Source organism: Leptopilina heterotoma, unplaced genomic scaffold (assembly GCF_015476425.1).
Source record: "Leptopilina heterotoma isolate Lh14 unplaced genomic scaffold, ASM1547642v1 Lhet_68, whole genome shotgun sequence".
Taxonomy (NCBI): Eukaryota; Metazoa; Arthropoda; class Insecta; order Hymenoptera; family Figitidae; genus Leptopilina; species Leptopilina heterotoma.
The window spans coordinates 2,440,004-2,467,548 of NW_025111157.1; the positions used below are offsets into that span (position 1 = coordinate 2,440,004).

At 23.0% G+C, this 27,545-nt stretch overlaps 2 protein-coding genes and 1 long non-coding RNA gene across 3 annotated transcripts; 1 reads left to right on the forward strand and 2 right to left on the reverse strand.

The window, feature by feature from the left end:
- The first annotated feature begins 188 nt into the window (after positions 1-188).
- Positions 189-27,307, forward strand: LOC122510365 (thyroid adenoma-associated protein homolog). The gene is made up of 15 exons (XM_043624951.1): positions 189-436; positions 886-1,026; positions 2,818-3,453; positions 3,583-3,689; positions 5,629-5,935; positions 6,009-6,254; positions 6,314-6,658; positions 6,735-7,013; positions 7,099-7,287; positions 7,378-7,571; positions 9,744-10,329; positions 10,410-10,554; positions 10,631-10,890; positions 22,468-23,388; positions 26,278-27,307. Exons 1-15 carry the CDS (start codon positions 266-268, stop codon positions 26,596-26,598), a joined length of 4,848 nt encoding a protein of 1,615 aa, XP_043480886.1. The 5' UTR covers positions 189-265; the 3' UTR covers positions 26,599-27,307.
- Positions 13,513-15,997, reverse strand: LOC122510370 (39S ribosomal protein L20, mitochondrial). Its single transcript, XM_043624967.1, has 3 exons — positions 15,758-15,997; positions 13,925-14,035; positions 13,513-13,838 (listed from the first exon to the last, which is right to left on the reverse strand). Exons 1-3 carry the CDS (start codon positions 15,842-15,844, stop codon positions 13,578-13,580), a joined length of 459 nt encoding a protein of 152 aa, XP_043480902.1. The 5' UTR covers positions 15,845-15,997; the 3' UTR covers positions 13,513-13,577.
- LOC122510373 lies at positions 17,354-18,297 on the reverse strand. Its single transcript, XR_006302434.1, has 2 exons — positions 17,866-18,297; positions 17,354-17,670 (listed from the first exon to the last, which is right to left on the reverse strand). It is a non-coding gene; the product is annotated as an uncharacterized LOC122510373 (long non-coding RNA).
- Positions 27,308-27,545: the final 238 nt, after the last annotated feature.

The window sequence follows — 27,545 nt, forward strand, 5'->3', positions numbered from 1 at the left end:
CCAAGAGAAAAAGACGGTTTTTCCAAAAGTCGTGTAAATTTTCATGCGAGAGAGAGAGAAAGACAAGAAAATAACATTTCTCCAAAAGTCGTGTGATCCTACCCTTATTATGTAGAATTCACACTGTACATACGATAATTCTGTACGCATAAACCCATCCCTGTCTTTTACCCTGTTTCCGTCTGATTCCGTCATTCCGTGTCGTCGGTCCGTGTGTAAAACGTGTGAACTGTGAAATGGTGTGAAATTTAAATACCCTAAAAATATGGCATTTATAGAAAATGATAATTTATTGAAAGTTATTTCAGTTTTAAAATTATTAAAAAAAAATGGTGATCTCGATGAAGATAAATATTTTCTATACCAAAGCACAAAATGGCGAAATATTTTGAAATACTCAGTACTGGAGTCATGGCTGAAACATCACTGTCAATTGGTAAGTGTTTAATGTGAATTTATGAATTTATTATACGATAAATATAGTTGAGTACTCATTTGGAATACTTTTTTTAATTTTGTTTTCTGTCCTATACAAATATTAAAGAATTTTTCATATAAAACAAGTAGAAAATCAAAAACCCTTTTGAGGTTATGTTTGATTGTTTTTTCCCATTATTGACGCTTTCAATTGTATAGATTTTTCATTATTGAGTAATAAATTGTAGAAGTAAAATAAGTAAATATTGTATAAATAATCAGAATAATAATATTTTATACCAATAAATAGATTTAAATATTAATCACTTTTAGATTTTTGTAATGTATCTATTTACCAGATTAGGTAAAATTTAATTTTCTATATTAATTATTCATGTAATAAATAAAATAAAACTTGTATTAGAATGTTTATAGGTCTAATTATCATTTTCTTGTAATCCACTTCAGGTAAGATTAAATACTCTTGCTTTAATAAGCGAGTCAAAAAGAAGTACACAGCCGTTTACACCTTCAGAACTTGATTTAATTCTTCTATTTTTAAAGTATAATTTAGAAGAAAAGATGGAATTTGTACCGTTTATAAAAAAGGTAAAAGTCAATTATTTACTACTGAAATTTTGATATGTTTTTCAGGGTGTCTTCTAATCGGGAAAACCGGGGATAAGCCAATAATTTTATGTCACCAATATTATAATTTTATTTTTAAAAATTTTTTCGCAATATATTCAATTATTTTCATAAATAGTAAAACTCATTGCAGAATTTCAATTATTTTTAATACAATTTGAATCGAATTCCTCAAAAAAATGTAATTATTCTTAAAAATTTTATTAAAATTCGTCAAAAGAATTCAATTATTTCCATAAATAGCAAAATTCTTCAGATTTACTAAATTCTTTGGAATATTGTTTTAAAAAAAAATCCTTCACAAGAATTCAATTATTTTCATAAATTTCCATAAAATTCTTCGCAGAAAACAATTATGTTTAAAATTTTTTTAAATTCTTCTCAAAATTTCAATTATCTTTATAAATAATTAAATTGTTTTCCACAATTCTATTTTATTTTTAAAAATTTTAATAAAATTCTACGAAAACATTTAATTATTTTCACATGCAATAACATTCTTTGGAAGGATTCAATTACTTACTAAATATATTAGAATTTCTCACAGGAATTCAATTATTTTCAAATATTTTTTAAAATTTGTTCGAAAGAAATCAATTATTTTAAATACAATTTTAATTAAATTTTTTTGAAATAATTAAATTCTTTTATATTTTAATAAAATTTTTCCCAAGAATTCAATTATTTACATAAAAAATTCTTCGAGAGAATTCTTCGAGATAAATAACAAAATTATTTCCAAAAATTCAATTATTTTGAGGCATTTTAATAGAATTCTTTACAAAATTCAATTATTTTTAAAAATAACAATATTCATTACAAGAATACAATTATTTTTAAATTAAGAAATTTATTCTTGGAAATTCAATATTATTTTAAAAAATAATAAATAAAATCTTTTGCAAGAATTCAATTATTGTCAAAAATTTTAATTGAAATCTTTGTAAAATTAATTATTTTTAAAAACTTTTTGCAATTCAATGATTTTCAATATCTATTTTCATAAAATTTTAAACAAAATTCAATTATATAAAAAATTTTTGTAATAATCTTTGTAAGAATTCAATTATTTTCATAAATACAAAAAAAATCATCGATAAATTTCAAGTATTTTTACAATTAAAGTTTCCACAAGAATTCAATTATTTAAAATAAAATTTTCATAATATTTATTATATTTCTAAAAATTAATTATTTAAAACAATATTTACAAAATTCCTGTAAATAATTCAATTATTTCCAAAAGTTTTAATAAAATTCTACGCAAACATTTAATTATTTTCATAAATAATAAGATTCTTTGGAAGGATTCAATTACTTTTATAAATAGTAAAATTTTTTGCAGAAATTCAATTAGTATCAATATAATAAAATTGAATTAATCAAATTTTGAATTATAATTATGAACAGACAAGATTATTTAAAAAAATTAAAAAAAATTCTTGGTTTAATTTAATTATTTTTCAAATTTTTAATTAAAATGATTAAAAAGACATTATTTTCAAAAAATTTAAAGAAACTCGTCATAAGAATTTAATTATTCATAAAAATTTTGAAAGCCATTTGTAGATTTATTTATGTTCGAAATCAAATAAATTTAAATTTGATGAAAAGAAAAACGGAGAAAAATTAGTACAAAGTCGGGAAAAACCAGAAATTTTCTTGAACGAAAATAGTAGACACCCTGGTTTTTCAATATTTATAATAGTTATAATATTTAAATAATATTTGTAATATTTACAATATTTGCAGGTTTTGAGACGTGCCGATGTTAGCATTGTTGCTCTGCAACGACAATTATCTATAGAAGAAAAATCATTGGAATGTGGTGAAATTGATTTAGAAGAAGGTGGCTTAAAAATTGACGAACGCATTAATTTAATGAGAATAACCATAAAATCCTACTATTCATTTTTCTCATCACTGAAAGAAATTTGTTTAAAAAATATTTATCCTGCAGCTGTACATTGTCGTGCACATTCAGCATTACAAATATTAATTTTAATGCAAGAATTTTTAAAGAAAGAATATACGATTAATTTATGGACACACGAGGACACTGAACATTTAGTACAATGCATATTTACCGATTCATTCGAAGCAAATAAGGCATTAGCGTTCAAAGTGATTAAAGAGAGTTTGGATTCAAATACATTGAATGTCAATGAGAGAGAAATTGTTAGGGAATTAATTGACACGGCATTAAATTTAGCGAATAGCATGAGACCAACTGATTCAATTACAGCATCTTTCATGTTTAAAATGGTCGTTTTATCGAAAATTATTGACAGTGTTCTACTTGATTTTATTGATTCTGAAGAAATAGCCAATTGTCACACTGAAAAGACTTTGCTTACAATGATTAAAATTCTCATAAATCGTTTAAAGGTTTGTTTATTTTTGGTTTAACGAAAACTGTTTGTTTTAGATTAAAATAAACGAAAATTGTCTATTTTAAACAATAGTTGAATATAAAATTTTTGTCTTAACTAAAATTACTTTTTGGATTTTTTTCAGAATCCTGTACAAATGGCAAAGATAAATATTGTTTCGGCGTGTAGTAAACATTCTTTATATGGTTATCTTTATTGTATATTGAGTTTACTGCAAACACTCGATTTGAGGTATATTTTTCATATTTTCAAAATATTTCCTTTTTTTCGACTGACAGGCTTCGCACTCATCTACTAAAACCTACTATTTACTACTTTTTTCACAATTTGCTACTATTTGGATACTTTTTTAGATTTATGACACTAAAAGCTACTTTTTTCTTTATTTTTGGGGGAAATTTGCATCACTTTAAATTCGCTAATAGTTGAAATAAAAATAAATTGTAATAAAGCTTTTCAATTGAATTTTAATTTATTTAAAATATTTCAAAAAATTTTTCGAAGAAAATCAATTAAAAAAACTTTTTATAAAATTCTACCCCAAGAATTCAATTATTTTCGCAAGCAATAACATTTTTCACGAAAATTCAATTATTTAAAAAAATTGAAATAAAGAAAATAAAGAATTAAATAAAATTCTTCTCAAAAAAATTCAACTATTTCATAAATAATAAAATTCTTCTCAAAAATTCCATTATTTTTTTAAAAATTGATAAATTCTTGAATTCTTTCTTTAATTCTTCACAATATTATTCAATTATTTTCCCAAATAATAAAATTTTTCACGAGAATTCAATTATTAAAAAAGAATGAAATAAATTTCTTCTCAGAAATTCAGTAATTTTTTAAAAAATTGATAAATTATTTCTTTAATTCTTCACAATTATTCAATTATTTTCTCAAATAATAAAATTTTTCAAGAGAATTCAATAATTAAAAAAAAATTAAAATTAAATTCTTTGCAAAAATTCAATTATTTTCATAAATAATAAAAATTCTTTTCAGAAATTAAATTTTTTTTAAAAAATTGATAAATTCTTCATAAGAAAACATTTTAAAACAATTGTTTTTTTTTTAAGATAAAAATTTAGAAAATAATTGAATTTTTCAAAAATTTATATTTTAAGTTATTGGTTGTTTGCTTTTTTGTTTTCTAACTTTTTTATTAATTTTTCTTTTCAAATATTTTTAATTTTAAAATTATTGAATTCTTGCGAAGAATTTTACAATTTATAAAAATAATTGAATTATATTTAATATTTTAAAAAATAATTCTATTCTTTTGAGAAATTTTATTAAAATTTTATTTAAAAATAATTGAATTTCTTTGAAGAATTTTATTTTTTATAAAAAGAATTGAATTCCTTCGAAAAATTTTATCAGAATTTTTAAAAATAATTGTATTCTTTCGAGAAATTTTATTAAAATTGAATTAAAAATAATTGAATTCCTCCGAAGAATTTTATTATTCATGAAAATAATTGAATTTCTTTGAAGAATTTTATTATTTTTGAAAATAATTGAAATTTTGGGAAAAATTTAAGGAAAATTTATAGTTAAATTCCTTAAAATAAATTCTACAAAAAGTAATTTCATTTTTCAAGAATTTTATTTAAAAATTGACATTCCTAATTAAATTTTTATATACAAATTGTGTCATTTTCTAATTGTATAGAAAATAATTTAATATTTTACAAAAAAATTCTTTAATCTACAAATTTCTTTCATTTTACAAATAATTTTGAAAATAATTGAATTTTTAAGATTAACTCAATTTTAAAAGTATTTTAATAATTTTTTAAAAAATTAAATTTTTGAATTATAATTGTAATTTCTTAAGTTTTAAAAAAGATATTTGAATATTTTTTAAGAAATTTATTAAACGTCTTGAAAGTTAATGAAATTTTTAAGGAATTTTATACAGAATAATAGGTTTAAATAGCCAGAAGTAAAAAATTTAAATAATTGAATTTTTGCAAAGACATTACTTTTTAAAAAAATAATTGAATTGTTTTAATGGATTTATTAAAATTTTAGAAAATAATTGAATTCTTTCATTAAATTTTATTAAAATTGTATTGAAAATAATTGTTTAAAATTAATAATTGAGTGTGAAGCTTGCGATGATTTTTTAAAGGAAATATTGTTACTTTTAATTCGTTTGTTTCAGGACATTGGAATCTGATAATTCTTGGCGAATGCTCATTGCCGAAATAGTTGACATATGTTTTCAGTTAATTTACATTGCGTCTGAAATTGTAAATAATTCATCGCCCGAAGGACACTTGCCAATGGATTTAAATGTACAATATAGTAATTCAGTGACAGATGAAAAAACAACTTTGGTGACTTCTCAAATGGTTCTTCTTTGTTCTTGGCGAATAATAAAAGAAACTAGTCTTCTATTAGGAGACATCACGTCAAGGAGTCCTATTTATTCCACAGATTCTGATCCTGGACTTATATCAAAAGAGCAGGTATGTTTTATTGTCTCGAAAAAATCACCTTAATTATTATTATTTAAAGTATTAAAATAATTTAAAATTGTAGATAATAAAAATAGGAGAACATTTTGTTATGCTTTTGTGTGGAACAAAACATAGAGGAGCAATTGATCAAGCGCACATTGGCTTTCAACAAATGTGCACTAAATTATTTTCCCTAAAAGATTCGTCATTTCGAGAATTACCTGTAATGTGGTTGCATTATCTATTTTTGGACATGACTGGATTAAAGAGTGGAAATTTTAAATTATGTTCAACGAGAAGAAGTGCCGGTGTTCCATTTATGGTTCAGGTAAGTCTTTCTTTCTATAAAAGTTTTGCAAAAATATTGTAATTTTATTTTTTCTATAGGCAATCACTTGCTGTATAACGAAACGAAATCTTGATCATTCAATTTTTCATTCGGTAATGAGAGTTCTACTTGGTTTTACGCAATTAAAAAATTCGGAGAATCTACTCACTGATATTAAGACTATAATGTACAATAGTACCATATTTTGTGAATTGGAGAAAAATTTCAATTCCATCAATGACAAGGAGCAAGTTCGAATTAATGATCTTGCGGAAATTAAAACTCATACATTAAATATATTGAGGGCACTTTTTAAGCATTATCGACTTAAGGATTTGGTTAAACCTTACGTTTCGGAAGGTTTCACTGCTGCTATGAAAAGTTACGATGAACAATCTTGGGCGGTATGTATAGAGAAAATTTTAATTTCATTTAAGTGTTAAAATATTTTTGTATAATTGAAAAGTGTCTCTTTTTCAGGAACGAAATGCGGCAACTTTGTTAATTGGAACTTTAGTAACGAGAACTTTTGGTGTATTGAGAACAAGGGATTATATAAATTTGACGACGCATAATAAAATGACAGGGAAAGTTTTTTTTGAAAAATATGGACAGTTGTTGCCATTTATGTTGGAAAAATTGCATAATTTTATAACAGAACGAGATGAAATGATCGATTGTAAAATGCAAACTATTCTATTGATTATATCAAGATTGTACGTTGGTAATGACATTGAAAATTCAAATTCTTCCTGGCAGGTTTGTATAGTAATAAATATGAAACCTATATTTAATAATAATAATAAGAAGAATAATAATAATGGAAATAATTGTAATTTTCAAGGTGGATAAATTTATCAATCTCGTATCACAATGTGGAACGAATCGAGTGCACAAAACACGGGAACTTGCAGCAAGAGCATTGGTATCGTTATTAACGGAAAATAACATTTGCGAGACACTGGAATTTCTGATAAAAAATGTAATGGAGACTAAGGAGAATTTAAATGCCCTTCACGGTTATGCGTTGCAGGTAAAATTTTCAAGGATTATTATTTTTAAAAATATCTTAATTTAATAAATTAAAAAATAAAAGAAATAAACAATTCATATTTTTTTCTAGCTGTACGAAATAGTAAGCGTATTCGAGTTGTCTGCAGAAATTATTACGAAAACTAAATTTAATGATTTTTTGCTAAACATGGAAAAGTCTGTTCTTCAAAGTTTAGAAGAGGAAAACGAAAATTCTGCTTGTTATCCTGCAGCTGCTACGTTTGTTACTATTTTATCTGAACTACTAAAGCAATCATCGAGCAGGTAATTTTAATTTTTTTCTATAATAACAAGGTTGCCACAGGTCAGGGAATTCAATTATTTAAAAAAATTTTGATAAAATTCTAGGTACGTGAACATTTAATTATTTTCATAAATAATGAAAATTTCATAACAATTCAATTATTTACAAATTTTTTTTATAAAATTCTTCGCAATAATTCAATTTTTTTTTCATAAATACTAAAAAATTTTACAGTGATTCAATTATTTAAAAAAAATGTTACTTACAATATTCTTCGCGGAATTTTAATTATTTTCAATAAAATTCCCTAACTTTAATAAAATTCTTGGCAAAACTTCAATTATTTTCAAAAGTTTTCCATAATTCAATGATTTTCCATATATCTACTATTTTAATAAAGTTTTAAAAAAAATTGAATTATTTAAAAAGAAATTTAATGAAATTCTACATTTGTAATATAAAATATATATTTTAAATATATATTTTTATATATTTTTTACTTTTTTTTTAAATTCTACTTTTTATTCTAATTATTTCATAAATAATGAAAATTTAATAGAAATTCAATTATTTACTAAGTTTTTATAAATTTCTTCCCAATAATTCAATTATTTTCATAATTAATAAAATTCTTTTTAAGAATTTAATTATTTCTATAAAAATTTCAATTATTTAAGAAAATGTTAATTATAAAATTTTTATTTTGACTAAATTTAATTAAAAAGAATTCTAATTTTTGAAAAATTTTAATAAATCAAATTCTTCTGAAATTAGTTCAATTTTATAATAATATATATTTTAAAAAGTATTAAAAATAATTGATTAATAGAAGAATTTTAGAAAAACAATTTTAGAAAAAAATTGAGTTTTAGAGAAGTTACAAATGATTGGAAAAATTCAATAATTGTCAAAAATTTTTTGTAAATTCTCGTCAAAATTTAATTTATCTTTATAAATAATAAAAAATCTTCTCCCAATGTTTAATTATTTTCAAAATTTTTTTTAATTTCTGTCCAAATTTCAATTATTTTCAAAAAATTTTAATAATTGAAATTCTGTAAAGCATTTTATTAGTTATAAAAATATTTGAATTCTTGAAACGAATTTTATTAAATTTTTTTGAAATAATTGAATTCTTTTGAGAAATTTTATTAAAACAGTAGATTTTCAAAATATTTGAATTTAAGCCAAGAATTTCATTATTTATGAATTGTAATTGAATTCTTTCAAAAATTTTTTGAAATAAAATTTTTCGATTAATTAATTTAAATAATTAAAAAAAATAAATATATTTATAAAATAAAAAAAAAAAAAAAAAAAAAAAAAAAAATTTATATTTATAAATTTATATTTATTTATTTTTATTTTTTAAATAATTGAAATCCTATGAAAAATTTTATTATTTATGAAAATAATTAAATTCTTATAACGAATTTAATTACATTTTGTAAATAATTGAATTCATGTGGATTACTTAAAAAAAATTGAATTTTTGCGAAGGATTTTATTAAAAATTTTGTAAATAATTTTTTTTTTTTTTTGAAATAATTTTATGGACGTTTAAATTATTATAAGTTGTTGAATTTCATAATTTAAATTCAATTATTCAATTATTTAAAAATTTGTTGAAAATTTTTTTATGAGAATTCAGTTTTAAGAAAAAATTCAATTATTCAATGAGATATTTATATTTGTATTTAGATAATTGAATTCTCGTAAAGTTTTAGATAATAGTTGAATATTAAAAGTTTTAATTATTATAAAATATGAAAAAATCGATCACTCCGAGTCGAAGACTCGGAGTTATCGATATCTTTATGTTTTATAATTTTTATAATATATTCTTAAAAGTTGTTGAATTTGAAGTTTTTGAAAATCTTAATTCTCATGGAAAAATAATAATGATTAAATATTTATTTAAAAAAGAAGTTATTGATGTTTTGGAATAATTTTACAATTAAAGAAATTCGTAAATAAATGTAATATAACATGTTTTTTAGTATTTAATAATTTTTGGAGTGAATCAGAATTTTCTTCAGGGTCAGGGAAAAAGTCTAAATTTTGTCTGTATATCAGGAAAAATTGGGGAAAAAACAAAATTAAATTTCTGTGGCAATCCTGAATAAAAAATTGTTATGCAATAATGTAGATAATTTTAAAGAAATTAATTCATATTTTCCATTTCTTTTTAGGAAACTTTTCGAAAATCGACTCCTTGATAGTATCATAATTAGATTAAAGATGCATTTAGCGAATTGTAAATTGTTGAAGGAAAAACCAGGAAAAGAAGTTTATGAAATAGAAGCAATGAATTTTATTATATCTTACATTCAAAATTCATTCGCTCGTGAATTATTCACCAAAAATGATGATGAAATAAATTTTTGGCTCTCCATTCTAATACACAACAATGAAAATATTCAAATAATAATTTGGAGAAATGTCTTTTCAATTACTGAGCAAATACCGATTAATTCGAAATTTCTTCACTATGCATTATCGATTGCATTCAATACGAATTTCGAATTAATTGACAATGTCGAAGTACACGATGCAATCTATGAATTTTTATATCTTACTTTATTGAATTTACAAGAATCGAATTGTAAAAGTTTAATTATAAATAATGATGTGGACAAATCAAAAGTAATTCATGAATTTTGTACAATTATTGGTGAAATGCTGACATCTCATATGAGAAAGAAGAGTTTCTATGAAAGAGGGATTTTTCTACAATTGACAGAGAAAGTGTTTGCATGTTTCTCGTCTGTCTCAAAGGTATATATTTTGAAAAAAAAAAATTCCAATTTCTCCGAAGGGTAAAATTAAAATTTCTAACAAATTTTGTTTAATTTCAGGAAAATTCCATAATGAATAGAAATGATGTCTATAAATTGATAGTCAATAATTCTTGGATGTGTTCTGCGGATATAAATTGTCGAATAGGAATTGCGAAGAATCTTTATGATCTTTATATAGAATCAGTAGATGTGAATGATAGTTGTAAGTTTATTCATTTCGATAATTTGCTTATTCTTAAATACCTTTATTTTCTATTTTGAATTTTTTCTTTTTGTAGACTTGATTTTGGATTGGTGGACAACGTTATTGCATTTATTACTAGACGATAATATGATTGTTCGTCAACACGCATCAATTGTAATCTGTGATATAAAACCCAAAACTCAATTGGGATGCCATTCTTTAATTATGGAAATATTTTTTGATAAGTTTTTTAATACGATTGGAAGTAGAAATCCCACATTAGGATTGGCCGCTCTCATTTGTTGGATCGTCACTTTAATGGATGATGAGGAACTCGAAATGGATGAAACGGAGGTAATCTTCTATATTAATAATCGTTGTATTCCGGTAATCTGTTCGCAGTTTGAAATTAGTTATTGATTGCTTTTTTGTTTCCTAACTTTTAAAAAAAAAATTCTTTTAAAATACTTTCAATTTTAAAATTAATTTATTCAAAATCATTGAATTCTTGCAAAGAATCTTATCAAAAAAAAATTTAAAGAGAATAATTGAATTCCTTCGAAGAATTTTTTTATTTATAAAAATAATTAAATTCGAGGGAAGAATATTGTTAAAATTATTTAAACTTTTAATTAATTTCTTTGGAAGAATTTCTTTTAATTTTTTTAAGATAATAGAGTTTTTTTTAATGATTTTAATTGAAAATTTTGAAAGCAATTGAATTTTATAAAGAAGAACTTTATTAAAATTATATCATGAAAATAATTGAATTACTGACAAGAATTTTATTATTTATAAAAATAATTGAAATGTTTTAAAGAAATAATTAAAATTTTAGAAAATAAATTAATTTTATGTAAATATTGAAAAATAATAAAATTCTTTCAAAGAATTCTATTAAAATAGTTTTGAAAAGAATTGAATTTCTGCAAAAGCTTTTACTACCTATTTAAAAAAATAATTGAATTGTTTTGGAGAATTTTATGGAAATATTTGAAAATAATTAAATTCTTTCGAGAAATTCAGTTAAAGTTGTTTCAAAAATATTTAAATTTCTGTAAAGAATTTTATTAAAATTGAATACCTACATATATTCAAAATAATTGAATTCATCAGAAGAATTTTATTATTTTTTGAAAATAATTGAATTATTTCAATTTTTTGACGAGTATATTTAAAAATTGCATTGAAAGTAATTTAATTTTCATATAGAATTTTTTTTAAAAATATTTTGAGAATAATTTAATTATTTTTAGAGAATTTTTAATTCTTGTTGCAATTGAGTTTTATGATAATTTTTGAAAAGATTAAAATTCTTTAGTATAACTTTATTTAAATTGTATTAAAAATAATTTAATTTCTGCAAAGAATTTTAGTATTTATAAAATTAATTGAATTGTTTCGAAAAATTTATTAAAATTTTAGAAAATAATTGAATTTTATGGAAATATTTAGAAATATTTGAATTCTTCAGAGAAATTTAATTATTAGGGGAATGTAGTCAAGGTTGGCCTACTGTCTAGGTAGGCCACTCGCGTTTTTTTGTCAAGTTCACTAGCGCCACCTACGCGCATTTTTGTCGAAGCTTGTCTTAGTGAAACCTAACTTTTTGTTCAATTACATTTTCGGAAAATCGAAAATTGTGTTTTCTGTGACGTCGGTACAAAAAAAGCTCAAAAAAAGTTTTGTGCATAATGTGAAAAACCATTAATAAAAGATAAAAAACAAATTGAATCGTCAAGGCAAGTATGCAGAAAATTTGTGGGACTCATGGTTGAAAGGAAAACAAAGTAAAAAATCGAATCCCGAAACGTATTTCTTTATGGTTACAACAATTCGGTAATGTTACTTACTGTCAAGGTCGGCCACTCTGTGTTTAAAATGCGCAAAGATGAGGACGAGCTACTTCATTTGCAAAAACTGCAATTCTGTATAACTCATAATATAATTGATCATCTTATTAATATTTTTATTTAATTTTATTAATATTTTAGTGCAAAACTTTTTTTTATTTATATTTATTTTTTTATATTGTTTATTGTTATTATTTTGTTATTTCATTAAGTTACAAACTGTAAACAATAAAGAATCAATTTTCCGTAACTCCAAACATGTTATTTTATTTTTTAACGATTAATGCCCTTTGAATTTTAAACATGGCCGACCTTGACTGTAATGGCCAACCTGGACTACAAATTTTTTTTTTTTTAAATCTTTATAACTTTTTCATTTTTAAACCTGTCAATTTACTTTGTACAGAAAAAATGTTCCTATTAAACATGACTTTCCAACCATATACTTCAATTGTCCAAATTCATTTTTAAAAAAAAGTTATAAACAAAAGTCAAAAAGGTGGCCGACCTAGACTATGTTCCCCTATTATTATTATTATTATTATTATTATTATTATTATTATTATTATTATTATTATTATTATTATTATAATTATTATTAATTATTATTTTTATTAAAAATTATTTTATCTAATTTCAGGTATTCAACAAATCGAACATTTACGAATATTTCGAACCAATGGGAATATCGAAAAAGTGCATTAATTGTATTCAATTAATAATTCAACAGTGTAGTGTCAATGAAATAATCCCACAGAATGTGAAAAACTGGTTGAACGAAAGATTGAATCTACAATTTTGTGAAATGGATTCGTTTCGTCAACTTATTGTCAATTGTAAAAGTCGAATTCCAACTCTTGAAGGTAAACTGCAAGATATTTTAGATCCATTTTATAAATCCAAATTAATACAACACGTTGGCTATGACGATCTTAGTCAACAATTTTCAAAGATCTCTTGAAACTGTTTTTTCATTTTTAATAAAAATATTTATTAAAAAAAAATTGTTTCGATGATTTCAGTTTTTTTTTTAAATAAAAAATAGGAATCCTTTTTTACTCGAATTTTGATTAAAAAAAAATTCTTTATATTAAATCTTAAGCCCGCAAATAAATTACCAAAATTCAATCGTTCTTTGGAAATTTATTTATAAATTACTTTTAATATACAGAGTTTTTATTTACTTGCTTAGAGAAGTTTTTTTGTAGTACGCACATAATCATCGGGAGTTTCTGAAAGAAAAATGTGTTTTGGTGTTTTTTCGTTGGTGATGTTATGCTTTAAAGCAGCTATATTCGATAATGCTTTAAATGTCCTAGGCTCCCAAATTGAAACGTCTGATAGAGCTTTACGATCAAGATGAACGTCGTATTTATAAAGACCGTCTCTCAGATTAAATCTGCTAATATCGTGTTGCATACAAGCAGCATCTAGACGCGTCTCCCAAAGCTAAAATATTTATTACATATGTTACATATCAATTATATTGATTCAAGTAATGAATTAATTCATTTGATTAATTTTATCAAATTTACCTCACGCAAATCTTTTCGTTTTATTTCTCGTGACTTGGTTGTATATTGTAGAGCGCGATGAACAGCACGAATTGTCATACTATAACAATTTCTCATTCGACCTCGAAAATGCTGAAAAATAATTTACTTTTTTATTAAATTAATTTATTTTCAAGTTTCTCTCTCACAGGGTTGCCACAAAAAATTAATTATGTTTTTCCCTGACTTTTCCCTGATTTCCAGAGAAAAATTTTGACTTTTTCCCTGACCCTGAAGAATATTCTGATTCACTCCAAAAATTATTAGATACTCAAAAAAATGTTCTATTACATTTATTTACGAATTTCGTTATTTAAAAATTTATTCCAAAACATCAATAGCTTCTTTTTTAAATAAATATTTTATAATTATAAAAAAAAAAGTTTTATCAACTTTTCAAAAATAATAACATTTTTGTGAGGAATTTTATTTATTATAAAAATAATAAAATTCTCATACCTATCAAAATTTTTCAAACTAATTGAATTTCTGCAAAAAATTTGAATAATATGTTTTAAAATAATTAAATTCCTGCGAAAAATTGTATAAAATATGAAAATAATTCAAATCTTACTAAGAAATTTATTATAATTTTCTAAAATAATTGAATTTTTTCGAGGAATTCAATGAAAATTATATAGAAAATATTTCAATTCTCATTAGATTCTTTTTTACATACAGAGATAATCATTATTATTATTCCATAGGAATTAAGATTTTCAAAAAATTTCAAATTCAAACCTTTATGAAATTCAACAACTTATAATAATTTAAACGTCGATCAAATTTTTCAAAAAAGAAAAAATAAAATTATTTAGAAAAATCTGAATTAAATTCTTCGCAAGAATTGAATTATTTCTATATAAGTAATTGAATTTCTTACATGAATTCAATTATTTAAAAAAATGTAATAAAATTCGTTGTAAGAATTCAATTATTTTCAGAAATAATAAAATTTTTCATAGGATTTCAATTATTTTTAATACTGTTTTACATTAATTAATCGAAAAATTTAATTAATTTTAAAATATTTTTGAAAGAATTCAATTACAATTCATAAATAATGGAATTTTTGTCTTGTTTTTAAAATAATTAAATTCCTTCAAAAATTGTATAAATTATGAAAATAATTGATATCTTGACGAGAATTTTATAAAAATTTTGGAAAATAATTGAATTTGGAGAAGAATTTTATTATTTTTGAAAATAATGGAAATTTCATCAGAATTTAAGGAATTTTTTTTAACAGAATTGAATTTCTAAGAAGGATTTTATTACTTCTGAAAATAATTGAAATTTTAACGAGAATTTTTTAATTTTTGCAAAAGTTCCTTGACAATTGTCAGTTAAAAGTATGAAAAATTTTATGTTGAAACCTTTTCAAAATTCTATTATTTTTAAAAATTCATTTTTAAACCAATTTTTATTAGAAAATTTTACGAGAATTCAATCATTCAAACAAAATAAACAATATTTATTGAATAATTAAATGTCAAAATTTTCAAGTATAATTGCATTTTTCGAGGAATTAGATTAAAATTGAATTAAAAATAACTTAAATTTTATGATGAGTTATATTATTCATGAAAATTATTGAATCTTTGTAAAATAATTTATTGTTTATGAAAATAATTTAATTATTGCAAAGAGATTTATAAAAAGTTTGAGGTTATGTTTGCAATGAAAATTCCCCGTATTTATAAATAATTACTTTAACACATAATTTAAATGTCGTGAATTTGTTTACAACAAAATTCAACTCACTTTTAATCTATGTTGCTAAAGAAAGTTTTATTTATGATTAAAAATACATACTGAGGCGAGTTTGAAAATTTTCCTTTTTCGCCAAAATTCATCAGGACCTCTTGATCTTGAAAGTAATTGCAAAGTTTTAAAAACCATGATGAATTTTTAATTTATTTCTTACGCTTTTCTTTTATTAATATGATTTCTATTTATTTATATTGATTTATATTATTTATATTCTTTATTCGTAACGCAAGAAGACTTGTCTTCTTGATTCAACGTTTTCAAATCAGTTATAGGTTATGTTCGATCAATGTAAAATTCGTATCGTTTGTTAAACTCCTTAACGTAAGATACGTAAGTTACATATTTTTAATATAATTTTTATCTCAAAGGTCAAATTATTTACAATGTTATTGTAAGTTCTTATTGTCCATTAAAAAAAGGGAAAAAAAGTATTGAAAATATACTATCATTACACAATTTTAACAAACAAAATTTTTTATTTTCTGTAACAAAATGTTACATTACAATAATCAGGTCTATCAGTGAAGGGCGGTTTCAAAATCAGGTATTATACAAAGAGAATATGGAATTTATTTTTTTTTATTATTAAAAAATAAAATCTCAAGATGAGGAAACTATCGCTGCTTGGTCATGTATTAATAGGAAATACTATAGTTAAAGTTTATGCAAGAAATACAATTTTTTTTCATATAAAAAATAATGCAAAACTATGTGAATGAAGTCACGTGACAATATTCCCACCCCTTCCATCCCAGGGGGAGGGCTTAATCAGTTGCCGACTGGAACTGTCCCTCTTTTTCCATTTCAATGAATTGAAGAAGGAAGTCCGATTGAAATCGTAAACAGATGACTGATAGGAGCCGCCCCTGGGGTACCTGAATACGCTGAATACAATGGAATTTCTGTTTGGCAACCATGTAATATTCCCATCTGCTCACTGTAAGACGTAACATAGTAGTACGTAACTCACGGTAAATAGCTTTCATCATTTTCTCTCCCCTTACATTAGACAAAGAAGCATTATACATTTATCCCTACGATTCATGTTTCCCGAACAAAAATTGTGCTCCAACCACACATTCCTTTCACTCGAATTGTATTTCGATGTGGAGAGAAACGCCATTTTGCTATTTCCTTACTCTTTTCTAAAGTATTTCTTTATTCAACATAAATTGTAAATTTAACATTTAGAGTAAAAGCTCTAGATAATTTGGTATGAGTGTATAAAATTCGGAGATGTTAAATTATTAAAAAAAAAGTGATTATTTATTATGTGTGCACTTGTGTGACAAAATTTGCATCGTGTTTTTTTATTCTTTTATTTATTTCTCGAAATTTTCATTTTACAAAATAATTTTCTTTTAATTTTTATTCAATATATATAAATGTGTGTGCACAATTTAAAAAATATACATTCTAATTAATTTTGTCACATTATCAAGTTTTTTTAAAAAAAAAGTGTTTAAAAAAAGGTTGTAATCATAGATTCGACAAGAAAACGTCTTCTATTCAAGGTTTGTATGTTTACATTTTTACGAAATGGAAAAAAACAAAAAAGAAAATTTAAAATATCGATTCGTCTTATTGTTCGTCTTATCTGAAATAACGGATTTAATTTTAATTTAATTTTCAGGAATATTGATATTTTTGTATTCTTATTTTTATTAGGAATTAATTTATCTATATAATTTGTTTTTTTTTTTGAGGAGTGCCAAAAATAGGAATGATGTACAGTCTAAAACCTTGCATTATCCCTCCCATATGTAGCCTAAAGAGCGGATGTTAAGTTTATAGTGGTGTTGATACAATACTCTTTCAAAAATTACATATATGTATACGTGTCTGAAAGCCTACAACCACAAACTCTCGAGCAAAGTTCCTCCTGTTCAACGCATTCCTATCTAACTGCCCGTGTGCCCGTCTCTTTTTACTGGTTTACAGCGTTGCCATATTTCCTGTAACAAATAAATAATTTTTAAATGTATTTAATTTTGTACGTATTTTTAATGGGGCATTTAATTCATATTATTGCTCATTAAAAATTCCCTCTTTTTTTTAATTTTTAATGTTTTGTTTTGCCTGTTATTTGTAGAGAAACAACATTAGGTTGCTATGTGACTTGTATTTTCTATTTTATTTTTCTAAAGTACCTAGAGAATATTTTTCAATGTAACTTTTGCAATATTCTCTCTCTCTCCTTTGATACTCAAACACAGTCTGTGTACTGTGATCCACTTTCTTATTGTTGCCAGATAACTTAGTCAATATTTTATCAGTTATTATTGCTTCATACACGGACATAAAGCGTGATTGAATTTAAATAGAATTAAAATAGTGTGATAAACATCGTGTGCGAGTTCTTAAGAATAATGACCCAAGTTTTATTCAGAAACAATAATGTGATATTTAATTTTCTTCTTTAATTGTCTTTTATGACTTCACTATAGTACGAGTCATTTTATTCTCATCGACGATTTTAAAAAACGTTTTTTTTCGTTAATAATAATTCTCGGTGTTTTTTTTTCGGTGTTTATTTTGAGCTGAAATTGTGCTTCTTAAGAAAGGCGAGATTTCTATTTTCGGTGAGTTTCATTTTATTATGCAAGGATTTGTCTAACAATGAATTATATTTGTTGTACTGTTATATTCGTATATTATACGGAATCGTATTAAATGAAGAGCAGTATTTATTGAAAAATACTGTATAAAATATTGATCGAAAAAACTATTTCTAAAGAAATGGAAGGAAACATCTACCTATTAATTAATTTTTAATTAATAAATAATATTATTTAAAAAATATAAAACAGCAAATATTGAAAAAAATATTTGTAAAATAGTATTGATTTCTCATCAAGATCAAGAAATACGAGATTTTCTTGAAACATTTCCCAAATTATTTTTATCTTGTGTGTGAATCGACTATATGGACAAAGTGTGACTTCAAAATAAGAATTCGACATATTTTTTGAAGTTTCAAAAAAATGGGGAATGCTTGTGTTTAGAAAGTTGAGTGAACGTCTTCGAAGAACTTTCTCATTTATTATTCACGAGTTCGAGACACTTTTTTGCAAATAATAATTTATTCAGAATTCCCAAAATGATAAATTGTCCAAAAATCATTGATTTGATATTCATGGGAGCATCAATATCAGATCAAGAAAACATTTTGGAAATTTTAGTGAATAAACAGAGAAAAATTGTCAACACAATGCGGAAAGAAGAAAAGAAGTGCGTCCAAGTTGGGGAAGTCAGACGGAAATTGAAGAAAATGAAGATAAAACTTAATGAAGTGTATAAAAGGTACCCCATCAAGTATTCAATTTAATTGCTTCTTCTTCTCTCTTGCGACTGGTTTTTTCTTGTCACACATTCTTTACTCATTTATCGCATAATATAAATATTTAATTATACTGACAAACCTATTTCATATCTTCATGTATATAATACTGAAAAAAATGATTCATCACTCCGGGGAATTCAACTTCAATCAAAATGGACTTTGGACTTTTGAAGCATGATATATCTGCATAATAATATAATGCAAAAAAAAGCAACGAAAGGAAAGTTTTTCGACACAAACTTTTTATTCGAGAATTTCAATATTTGAGTCACGTACGTCATTTCGCATTGGAAGAAAAGGATATTCAATCAAGATTTTGGACTTGGTTCTCGCAAGGTTCACAAGAAATGTACGCAGGACATCAGAACGAAGTAATATTTACGTATATTAAGTTTAATTATAATCGTAATAATTAAGATATATTTATTATAATTCAAATATTTCATCAATTATATATAATTATTAATTTATAATTATTAATTAACAATTATTAATATTATATAATTAAACTAGTATTATTTTTAGAATAAGTTAACGAAATGAAAGCTGCGATCAATACTGACGTCTATCATTTTTAGAATTTAAAATTAGATATTAAGATAATATTAATCACTTATTTCCGTTTTAAATTTCAGTTATCGATTAAGTTTTTTATATATATTTCTTTTCCTAAATAAAATTTTTTTTTTAAATTGTCTGTAAGAGAAAGACAAAAGACTAATTATTCCCAAATATTTAAGTCCCTTGTTTATAATTTTCGTTTATTGCTTTTTTTCCCCGTATATTGAATTTTTCCAGAGAATATTTTCGAAGTGTTTCACTAGAAACAAATATCTAATCAAAAGCTTAACTCTTTATCTCAATTATTGATAAATTTTAAAAGAGACTTTTTCGTCTAAAACAGGGTTGCCACAAAAAAATTAATTTTGTTTTTTCTCGGTTTTCGGAAAATTTTTTTTGACTTTTTCCCTGACTCTAAAAAATATTCTGAAGAATTATTAGAAAAATAATTAAATAATTATGCAAGGAAATAAAAAATAATAAACAATACAAAAAGAAAAACTTCAAAAAATATTCTATTACATTTATTTAAGGATTTTTTTAATTGTAAAATTATTCGAAAACATCAATAACTTCTTTTTTTTTTTAATAAATTTTTTTTGTCATTATTATTTTTAAAAAATGTAATAAAATTCGTTGCAAGAATTCAATTATTTTCATAAATAATAAAATTCTTTGTAAAAATTCAATTATTTTCATAAATAATAATATTCTTCATCGGATTTCAATTATTAATTATTTTTAATACAATTTTAACCGTATTCGCCCGAAAGAAATAAATTAACAATTATCAATTATTTTTAATAATTTTTGCAAAAATTCCTAGAGAATTTTCCAATTCAATTTTACGAAATTTTGATTATTCGGAAATTCTTCAATTAAATATTTAGAAAATAATAACTGGAAATAATTTAAAAAAAAACAAATTCAATAAATTATCTAAAATTTTAACTGAAATTAATTTTTAAATCAATTTTTATTAGAAAATTCTAAGAGAATTAAATTATTTAAAATACAAAAATAAAGAATTAATTGAATAAATGAATGTTTTTTAAAATTGTAATCTCAAATTTAATTAATAAATTAATTAATTTAATATATCAACAAATTTTTAAATAATTGAATTTTTTTGACAAATTTTAATAAAATTTTCAAAAATAATTACATTTTTCGAGGAATTTGGCTAAAATTGTATTAAAAATAAAAATTTTATGATAATAAAAAATAATAAATAATTTAATAGTAATTTTTATGATGTATTTTATTATTTATGAAAATAATTGCATTATTGCGAAAAAATTTATAAAAAAATTTGTAAATAGTAGAATTCCTGTGAAGTATTTATTTTTTATGAAAATAATTTAATGTTTGCTTAACGAATTAAAAAATTAATTAAATTCTTTCAAGAAATTTTATTTAAAAAAATTAAATTTCTGCGATAAATGTTATAATTAACATTTTTTAAATAATTTAATTTTTCTGAGAATTTTTTGTTAGGTAATGTTATGAAAATAATTCAACTCTTATAAATAATTTTCTGAAAAATTTTCAAAGGAATTGAAATTCTGCGTAGTATTTTATTATTTATGAAAATAATTGAATTTCGAAAAAAATAGTATAAATTATGAAAATAATTGAAATCTTACCAAGAATTTTATTAAAATTTTTGAAAATAATTGAATTTCGAAAAAAAAATTGTATAAATTATGAAAATAATTCAAATGTTGCAAAAGAATTTAATTAAAATTTTTGAAAATACATAATTGAATTTTTTCGAGGAATTTTATTGAAAATTCTTTAAAACAATTAAATTCCTGCAAAATTTTTTAAATTATAAAAATAATTGAAATCTTGTCAATAATTTTATTAAAATTTTTGAGAATAATAATTATTCTCAAAATATTGAATTCCAAAGAAGAATTTTATTACTTTTAAAAATAATAAATTGAAATTTTTTTTCTAGAATTTTTAAAAATTATTTAATTGAATTAGTTCGAAGAAATGTAAAATGATTTTACAGTTAAAGATAGTCAATGTATTATAAACATATTTTGGAGTTTCAATTATTTTTAGAGTAAACTAAAATATTTTTAGGGTTTGGGAAAAAGTCAAAGTTCTATTTTTAAAAATGAGGGAATTCTTTCAATATTTCATGGAATAATTTATTTTCAAAGTTATTCTTTATAACTGGGAAAAATAATTTATGACCGGAAAATGACCGTGAATTTTTTTTTATGAAAAAAGTGACTACCCTGAAATTTAGAAAGAGAAAAGGATGCTATTTCACTAGTGTTGTCTCTGTCTGCCGGCATTACACGTGAATTTGCCTTGAAACGCATGTCCCGGCGCACCCTATTTTTATACATATATCTACAGTTCGTCTGGCAAACGAATTTCATTTTTCTATATTAAAAGGGAGAAAAAAAATCATTTAAAAATAATTCTTGTTCATAAGTGAGAAGAAACTTCTGTTTGTTCAATATCGATTGAGAAGAAAATGATAAATAATATATCAAGAATTGAGGAAGAATGGGAAGAATCGATCTGTCAAAACAAAAGTTAGTCTTGTAGTAAAGTTAACAACCATGTTAATTTACATATTTTTTTTCCTTATAGAAATTTCGTTTTTAATATATTTGAAGGATAACAAATGCATGGATTAAAGAAAAATTTATATGTACGAATACGACTGTCAAATTTTTAGGTTATGTTATTACTTGTAAACATAATTTTTCCGCACGAAACGAAAATTGTATTCAAATCTAATTCTGATCAAGTCGAACGAATAAAAATACATTTAATTAAAATAGTAATAAAGAATTAACGATTTCTGATTTGTATTTTTCAGATTAAAAAAAGCACATCGAGACTCCGCACGTTGAAGAGAAAAAAGAAAAACACCCCCACAATCAAAACGAAGACAATGACAGATATTATAGACCATCGAGATGTACGAGATTCACTGTCGAGCCCTTTGAAATCCTTCGATAACAATAATCAACACGTCAATTCAATTATCACTCAATCACAATTAAATACAGACGAAGTGGATAACGTAGATCATCATTTTGAGGCGGTGCGATTACAGAGTTATGAAAACTGGCCGTTAAATTATATGGATCCGGCGAATTTGGCCGCCGCTGGATTTTATTACACGGGCGAAAGTGATAAAGTCAAATGTTTCGAGTGTCATGTGGAAATTCGTCAATGGTTGGAGGGCGATGATCCAATGGTTGATCATCAACGTTGGTCGGGACGTTGTAGATTCATAAGAAAAATTCCCTGCGGCAATGTTCCCATTGGAGTTGATCCTGATACAATACCAGCGCCACGTCCACGAAGTCACGACGTTTGCGGACCCTATGGTGTTGAAATAAGATCTAATTCTGGACCAGATTGTTCATCAACGTCAACTGGAAATTTACCGAGTTCAGCGAAACTCGGCTTCATTGGAATTGGCCGCTCCAAAGGACCAGCACACACTGAATACGCCAGTTACGATGCAAGACTGCGGACATTCGAATCATGGCCAAAGTGCATGCGACAGACGAAGGAGCAATTGGCGGATGCTGGTTTCTATTATACGGGCAAAGGCGATCAAACACTTTGCTATCATTGTGGCGGTGGGTTGAAGGACTGGGAGCCGGAGGACGATCCTTGGGAACAACATGCGAAATGGTTCTCCAAGTGTATATACCTTTTCTTGGTCAAGGGTCAGGATTATATCAACAAGGTCACAGGGCAAAATCCAACACCGCCATCGAATGAGGTGACGAATCTTTCTCTTGTTGAAATCAGATTTTCTATTTATCTATTGATTCTTTCATCAGGGTTGCCACAGGTTCAGGGATTTCAGGGAAAACTCGGGATTTTTTTTTTAAATGTGCTGGAAAAAATTGAATTTTGGAAAAGTTGCAATAAATGATTGCAGAAATTCAATTATTTTCAAAAGTAATAAAATTCTTCGCAGAAATTCAATTATGTTCAAAAATTAAAAAAAAAAAAAATTCTCGTCAAAATTTCAATTATCTTTAAAAATAATGAAATTCTTCTGCAAAATTCAATTATTTTCAAAAAATTTTAATAAAATTCTTGTCAAAACTTAAAATTTTCCTTAATTCAACGATTTTCAATATATTTTAATAAAATTTTTCAAAAGAATTCAATTTTTAAAAAAATGTTAATAAAATTCTACGTAAACATTAATTATTTTCATAAATAATAAAAATTTCACAGGAATTCAACTATTTACAAATTTTTTATAAATTTCTAAAGAAATTTATTGCAAACTTGCAATAATTTAATTATTTTCATAAATAATAAAACTCATCATAAAATTTAAATTATTTTCAATTCAATTTTAATCAAATCCCTCGAAAAATGCAATTATACTTGAAAAGTTTAATAAAATTCGTCGAAAAAATACAATTATTTAAAAATTTGTTGATAAAACTTTTTATGAGAATTCAATTTTGAGAAATATTTAATTATTCAATAAATTGTTTATTATTTTGTTTAAATAATTGAATTCTCGTAGAATTTTGTAATAAAAATTGATTTAAAATTAATAGAATTTTGAAAAGGTAACATTTGAAAATAATTACATTTTTCGAAGAATTTACTTAAAATTGTATAAAAATTAATTTAAATCCTGTAAAGAATTTTCTTATTTGGGAGAATAATTGAATTCTTGCAACGAATTTTATTATTTATGAAAATAATTAAATTCGTGCAAAGAATTTTATTACATTTTTTTTTTAATAATTGAATTCTTTTAATAAATTTTATTAAAATATAATAGTAAATATTGAAAATATTTTGAATTTCAGGCAAAAATGTTTTAGAAACCAAAATTCTTCACAGAATTTCAATTTTACGTTCAAAAATTTTCTTTAATTCTGGTGAAAATTACAATTATTTTCAAAAATAATAAAATTCTTCTCAAAAATTATTTAATTTAAATATTTTTCAAAATTTTAATAGAATTCTTTGGAAGATTACAATTATTTTCATAAATAATAAAATTTTACGCAAAAATTCAATTATTTTGAAAAATTAAATATTTCTCGTCAAAATTACAATTATTTTCAAAAGTAATAAAATCTTTCTCTAAAATTCAATTCTGTTAAAAAAATTTTTTAAATTCAGGTGAAAATTTCAACTATGTATTTTAAAAAATAATAAAATTCTTCTCTAAAATTGTAATAAAATTCTCTCGTCAAGATTTCAATTATTTTCATAATTTATACAATTTTTGCAGGAATTTAATTCAAATATTTTCAAAAATGTTAATGACATTCTTGGTAAGATTTCAATTATTTGCATAATTTATACAATTATTTTTCGAAATTCAAATATTTTCATAAATATTAAAATTCTTCGCAGAAATTCAAATATTTTGAAAAATTTTGATAACATTATTTATGAGAATTGAAAAATTTTCATAATTAATAAAATTCTTCACAAAAAGTTTATTATTTAAAACAATTTCAATAAAATTTTTTGTAAGAAAAAAATTAATTAATCCTCTGAAAAAATGTAATTTTTTACCTAAATAATAAAATTCTTTAGAGAAATTCAATTAATTTGAAAATTTTTTAGTAAAACTCATTATTAACTCAATTATTTAAAAAAAATGTGAATTAAAATATTTTTCGAAGAAATGCGATTATTTTTTATAAAATTTAATTAAATTCTACAAAAATTTCAATTATTTTCTATAATTCAAATAAAGTCTCAGCAAGATTTCAATTATTTTCATATTTTTTACCATTTTTTTCAGGAATTTTCAGGATTTTATTAAAATAATTCTTAAATGTTTTATTATTTTAAAAAGTTTCAATAAAAATCGTTGTAAGAAAAAAATTTAATTAAATACTATGAAATCGTTTTCATAAATAATAAAATCGCAGAATTTCAATTATTTTGAATACAATTTTATGAAAATTCGTCGAAAGTATTCAATTATTTAAAAATTTGATGATAAAATTCTTCATGATAATTCAATTTTCAGAAATATTCAATTATTTAATAAATTATTTATTTTTCTATTTAAATAATTGAATTCTCGTTAAGTTTTCTAATAAAAATTGATTTAAAAACAAATTTTACTTAAAGTTTTAAATAATAATTGAATATTGAAAGCATTATAGTGTGAATTTTTAGAAATAATTGAATTTTCAAAAGATTTCATATTAAAATCTTTGCAAATCTGAATTTTTTATACTTTTAACTAACAATTCTGTAGAATTAATTTTTTTTTCAAAAAGTTTAATTGAATTTTGTTTTGAAATTATTTCAAGTTTGTATTTTTTAATATACAATTGAAGAATTTTCGAATAATCGATGAAATTTCGTAAAATTGAATTTTAAACAAATAGACTTAAATATTCTCAAGAAACTTTTTCAAAAATGATTAAAAATAATTGATTTAAAGAAGAGTTTTTTAGTTAAAAATTCTAGAAAATAAAAAATATTTTTCGACGCTGAACATTGATTGCAACTTCAGGGACTTTTGAAATGATGAAAATAATTTTGTCTAAAAATCAGGGAAAAGTCAGAGAAAAATAAAATTAAATATTTGTGGCAACCTTGTTCATAAAAATTATACTATGAAAATAATTAAATTTTTCTAAATTTTGACCACTTTTCTTCACAGGAGACAATGTTAATGGATCTGCCGAGTTGTATTCAAAAGGTTCATAATACAATAACCGAGAAGGAGCACGATTTCGTTGGAACGAGTAAAAACGAATTAAATCAATCGGAAAAGGAATGTACGAAAACAATAGCAAAAGATAAAGAAACAGTACGAGTCGACGATGCGAGAATGTGCAAAATTTGTTACAGTGAAGAATTGGGCGTAGTATTTCTACCCTGCGGTCACATTGTGGCTTGTGTTAAATGTGCTCCGGGTATGACTGTGTGTGCCGTTTGTCGAAAACCTGTTACTATGAATGTTCGTGCATTTTTCTCATAGTATTTTTTCCTGGACAATTTATCAATTTATTTCACTAACTGGTATAATTGTTTTAGGAAGCAAAAAGAAAAAAAAACATTAATAATCATTGTATATACCAGTTTCATGCATTAAAAAAAAAACAAACAGACAAGTACTACATTGAACTCACACACACACAAATGAAACAATACCAATTATTCAATTTTTTTTATTTGGATTTGAAAAATTTAAAAAAGTTAGACTGGTGAAAACCATAGGTTTTTAATTTAAACTATTTTAGTTAAACATTATGCTTATATAAATATATATTATAGTGTTTTTATTTTTCTATCAAAAATTAACCCTTTCATATTGTGGATTTTTATTTCGAGGAAAAAAAAAAAAATATATATTTTTAATGAGCTTGCTTAAATCATCGTTGTTTGGATTGATGTGTGTTGATATTCTATATAAATATATATTATAAGCAAGCTTTATTCGTTTAAATTCTCTTTCACATACCGGATTAGTTAATTTTTTTTTCTTTTTAACTCGAAAAGGACATATTTTGTTTTTGTAAAGAAAAAAGAAGGCCAAAACGACATATTTAGCGGTATTTATATAAAAAAACTTGCGGATTACACAGAAATGAAAGAAAAACGAGCTTTTTAATTCTGTATAATAAAAATTGTAGTGTGTAAGTATACCGAAAGGGTTAATTAACACTTTACACGTGTATAAAAAAATTTAAAAAAAACTGATCCAAGTGTACTTAAACACAAGGTTTAAGTGTTTTTTCTATTTCTATTTACATAAAAAAAAAATTTTCTTCTTTCTTTAAAGTTAAATAGAAACACCTAACAATTAAATGTCACCTCTCAATGCAGTTTAACATTATTATGTAAAGAAAAACTCGAGTAGGGTTGAATTCTGTTAATCACATTACCTTTAAATATTTGCCTTTTTCCAGTGCTTGTTTAAAAGCC